General features: G+C 46.0%; 1 protein-coding gene across 2 annotated transcripts in view; it reads left to right on the top strand.

The window, feature by feature from the left end:
• Positions 1 to 1,505: 1,505 nt before the first annotated feature.
• The window catches only part of FNIP2 (folliculin interacting protein 2), a 47,416-nt gene continuing 43,920 nt past the window's right edge, over positions 1,506 to 5,001 (top strand). Inside the window, exon 1 of one of the 2 annotated variants that reach the window (XM_081875247.1) lies at positions 1,506 to 2,531. In XM_081875247.1, the coding sequence (XP_081731373.1) occupies positions 2,419 to 2,531 (113 nt within the window). In that variant the 5' untranslated portion in view covers positions 1,506 to 2,418. The remainder of the gene's footprint in view (positions 2,532 to 5,001) is intronic. The other variant, XM_081875248.1, reaches the window with a different exon arrangement.

Raw genomic sequence — 5,001 nt, 5'->3', positions numbered from 1 at the left:
GCTTCAAATGAGGCGGGGGAAGCGCGCCGGCCGCCCCTCCTTCCCTGTAGCTCGGAGGCGAGCTTCTAGAAGAGCGCATGGCCGCGGCGGTTGCTGCTGCTGCTGCTGCTGCTGCTGGGGACATCGAAGCCCGAGCGTGTTTTGGCACGGTCGTTTTGTTTTGGTTGTCCCTTCCCGTCTTTACTGACTCTCCCGAGTAAATTAAGGGTGTCAGGCCGCGTCGTTGCGAAAGGACAACGTAGCGACGAGCTTCGTTTCCAGAGCTGTGTCCTCCTGTCCCTCGCGAACACTTTCGCTGTATATGCACTCTCCAAGAGGACGATATTTCTGCGTTTTAATTTAACACCAGTGCCTACGCCGCTGGACCTCAGTTCTCCGTCATCTTTTAGTTTTTGAGGCAGGAGGGGCGGGATTTTGAAGTGACATGCGGCTTTAGTTGCACAGGACAGGAATGTCATTGCCATCATCATCATTATTATCAATCAATCAATCTTTATTACGGTCCAGAGGCCCAACGAATCATTACAAATCAATACACAATTCATACAGCCTACCTCCAGGTTAATCAAGCATTTTGTTTAGAATATAGGGCTCATTTGTTCTTGCAATTATTATTATTAAAGTGCACCTGTAAGCTTTTGCAGAGTGCCTTATAGCGACAGACCACATATCTAGGTATTCAATTGTGTGATGGCTTCGCAGGCAAGTTTTCAAGGCTGAAAAGAAGAGGAGGGATGATACCGTTGTGTGAAAATGAGTAACAGAAAATCAAAATACCTTAAAACAAAATGATTAAAACCAACTATTCAACATGCCAGAGTTCCTGGGGAAATATAAAAGTTTTTGGTTCAGTTTCAGATAAGCTCCCTGCGAAGGGCATTCTATGTGCAGGAATCTGTGACTGAAAAAAAGTCCCCTCTGGTGGTCACAACCCTCCTAACAACAGACCCTAATGTTTGTGCAGCCCCATATAGAAGAAGGCTGATGTTAAGGTCAAAAGCCATTTAGGACTTTAAAGGCAAGCACCAACACCAGAAGGCCCGGAGAAGTATATTTTGTCCTTCTCCTGTCATATGCCATCCATCAGGGTGACTATATTGCTGCTGTCTGAAACCAGTCTGAAGCCACTGAAAGAGATCCAGATTATCAGTCTGATTTAATGGTCTAGTGTTGGACTGTGCAACTAGCAAATGGTTGTTACAAATCCAAATAGGACAGTACTTTCAAGGCATCTCATTGAACTAAGTGACCATTGAACTTACTAAACATGCATAGGCTTGGGCTGCCAGCTTGAGCCCATATAGGCACAGCTTTATACGTTTTCCTATAAACAAACTGCACAGAAAACAGTGGCTTCTAAACAGGTTAAGGCTGCATGTGAAAATGTTTAGAGCAAAGCCAAACTTCAGAAGATGCAGAAATGTATTTAAAGAAATACATCGGCCTTTATAGTGGTGATTGCCTAGAAAAAACCAGAGCTGGTCTCACCTGGGATATAATCTACTACTGTATATATTTTGGCTGATTGTTTGCTATGGTGGGGGTGGAGTTTGGACACCTCCTAAAATAGCATAATCATATTTTGCATGATGCTTCTTGAGATCAAGGAGCAGGTTTTTGTCTGTATTTCGATACAATTGGACAGTACTTTGAATCAAGATGGCAGACTGAACCATCCCAAACTGCACCGATTTAAACCACTGATGTTGAAATCCACTGGTTTTCTTTCGCAGGAGGCTGCTGCTGATTCTTAACTGAAAATCCAGTTACTTTTAACATTTGCAGTACTTCTTTATGCGTAGTACTTGTGAGTGTGTTGATTTCGTGGAACCGGAAATATTGCATTGTGCCATATATGAAACCACAGTGTGAAAAGGAGGCCATCCTCTCTTTCCCATCATCTTCTCGCATCCCCTTCGCTTCCATACAAAGACAGCCCTTTCAAGGCCCTCTGAGACTGATCAGGGAAAGAAGAGAAAACCCGCGTCCCTTTAAGCGTGCCTCTTGCGGTGCGCCCGGGGAAGGCTCGGAATCCCCGAGTATCCAATGACAAAACGCCGGGCGGGGATTGCGCGTTCGGGAAGCTCCCAGGCTTGGATTGCGGGGCTGCGGAACTCAAGCCGGCCGCAGGGGGGAGCTGTGCGTGCCGCCGGGCAAACCCGCTTGGCTCGCTCCCAGTCATATGACTGGCCGCCTCCATTAATGCCTGCCTGGGAAGAGAGGGAGGCGCCGGCTCAGGGGGCGGCGGGGCGAGGCGGAGCGCTGGAAGCGCAACTCGGGCTGGCCAGATCGTGGCTGGCATGGATGCTACTGCAGCAGCAGCAGTAGCGAGCGACTCGTGACCGCGGCCAGCGGAGCGACCTGGCGCAGGTGTCTCCTGGCTCCCCACGCATGCTTCCCTAAGCTTAGGGCGGCAGCATGGCCCCCACGCTGCTCCAGAAGCTGTTTAACAAAAGGGGCGGCGGCGGCGGCAGCAGCAGCAGCAACTCAGCTTCTCCTTGTCAGGCGGCCAAGGAAGGCTCTGCGTTCAGGTGAGTGAGCAAAGTGCATGCATTGTGCCCGGATCATCGAGGTGCCTCTGTGCGAGTTATTTTTCCTCTTATGCATCCAGCTTTTCTCTCTCTCCCTCTCCCTCTCTGCCCCGCTCTCTTCTTCTTTCTTTCTTTCTCTTTTTGCTTATGCAGCACCCACCGGGATTACCCTGCGCTCTCGGCGGGCGCATTGGTCGGTTCGTTCTGCAGATCGAAAGGCGAGGGGAGAAATTGCTTTTTTTGCAGGTCCTACAGGTCGCTTTGGGACTCAGAGCGAATGCAGCGCTCCGCGAGGAATGGAGTTGATCCTAATGTTTAAATGGCTCTGAAATGGTTAAGACGTGCTGCACATGTTCAGCAGCTGTTTCGTAACAGCCTCCCCTCATGGGTAAAGTGCTCGACGCAGCTGGTGGGCCAGGCCTGTGGCTGCCTTTAGACTAGGATGTGCTCTCCCATTTGAGGTGCCTTAGGCACCTCTCTCTGCTTTGAGGTACCTTAGGCTGCAGTCCTGAATTCACTTACCCTGCATGTAAACCTCTTTGAGCTCCATAGGACTTGATTCTTCATAGGCATGGTTAGGAATATGCTGTTGGTTTTTTGCTGCACTGAGCTTCGGGTTGGGGAAAGACTTTATTCAAGTTGATGTGATGTAGAGAGGGGATGTAGGACTTGAAGTTTACCCTGATTCAAATCTTCACTCAACCAAGAGGTCAGAAAAAGACACATGCAGCTCTGAATGTCTTGAAAGATGCACGCAACACAAATATAATACTCTTGTGATATATGTACTATGTGTTACAACACACTGCAGTACATTCCCCTTTTGACTTAAGCCCCACTGTGTTCACTGGGGTTGGCTCCTTGTAAGTGTGCACAGGATTTCGGTCCTCAGTAAGTAGTGTATGATGAATGGGAAACTTATGATCCTGGAGATCTTATTGAACTACAGTTCCTAATAGCTCTGACCATTGGACATGCTGAGAATTGAGAGTCCATTCGCACCCAGAGGGCCATAGGCTCCCAAATGTTTTAGGAGTTGGGAATGTAGCCTTACGTGAACTTGCTAGTATGGCTTCAAAAACACTGCACCCTGTATCTTCTGATACAATGCATACATGTTTTTGATAGGAGTCTTAAACAACATCTTTCATTCTAAGGACACCTCTTATGTTTGTTTCTTAACCCAATATAATATTTTTAAATCCTTCAGTTTTAAAAGCTGCACAAGCTATTGGGCTACATAACATGGGCTACAATCAACACAATGTTAGTCTTCTGCTATTTGCTCTCCCCAGTACGTATATGTTTAAAATGAAGTCCTAAGGAAAAACTTAGGCCCACTCTAGCCTAAAAGCTTACACACTGTGTTTTAAAACAATTTTATAATGTTAAGCATTTGTGAGTCCTCTCTACAGTTTTCTTAGATGTTGCCATTTAAAGATGCCTTGTTGTGGCCAGAGAGTAAGCATTAAGGCGATTTAGCATAAAACATTACAGACGTGTGCTACTCATCTGTTGAGCAATGAAACGATGCCAGCCCCATGATGAGCTGACAGTTCTAATATTTATTTTTCTTGTATTGATATTCTGCCTTTCTTCTATCACAGAGTCCATGTGATTCTCCTGTAGGTCATTTGTGAAAATAGGAGGGAGAGAGAAAATTGCATTCAGTATTGGGTTCTGAATTTGTTTTCAAATGATGTTTAGACTACTTGGTTTTTAATTTACTACTGTATGCCCTTAGTGTATGTGTGCTAAATTTACACACATGCATATTGATGCATGCAAACAACCTCTCTTGCCCAGTATGACTATTTGTCAACTCCTGGGATAGGATAGCAACTGGTGTCTTGCCTTATGTTAGTACTGCCAGAATGCTCCTACGTATGCTGAGAATTACAGCTTCATGGAGATAGCTTCAGGTTTCATAGATCTCCGCCTTGTGGAAATGGAGCATGGTGTGGAATGAGCACTGCACTGTAGTGGTAGAACGTAAGCAGGGATGTAGAAGGGAGAGGCCTGTGGCCCTCCAGGTGTTGCCGGGTTACAGGTGTCACCATCTCTGTGTATGAAGCAAGCCATGTACAAAGTGAAGCTTATAATAGCAGTTGGAGAGTAGAACAGGAAACATTACTATATTCATGGAGGAATGCATCAGTGACCATCTCTGGTCAGGCTGCTCAGCACTTATTTTCAGGGTAGCTCTGTATATTTAGGAGTGGACAGAAAGGATTGAGGTGACTCCATGATCACCAGAATCACTTCACACTTTTGTACAGTGAAAGGATATTTCTAAACCAAGTCCTCATTTCTGCTTCTAGAGATCTGAACAAGCTCAGTTATTCTATCTGCTTTGAACATACAAGCAAAATAAAACAATTTGCTTGAGCATTACAGGCGGTACCTTACTAAGTCATACTCAGAGTAGACCCATTGAAAGCTAATCATTAAGCCCATTGATTTCAATGTG

The sequence above is a fragment of the Podarcis erhardii genome (assembly GCF_964252035.2).
Source record: "Podarcis erhardii genome assembly, chromosome: 9".
Lineage (NCBI taxonomy): Eukaryota > Metazoa > Chordata > Lepidosauria > Squamata > Lacertidae > Podarcis > Podarcis erhardii.
This window is presented reverse-complemented; position numbering and strand designations above follow the sequence as displayed.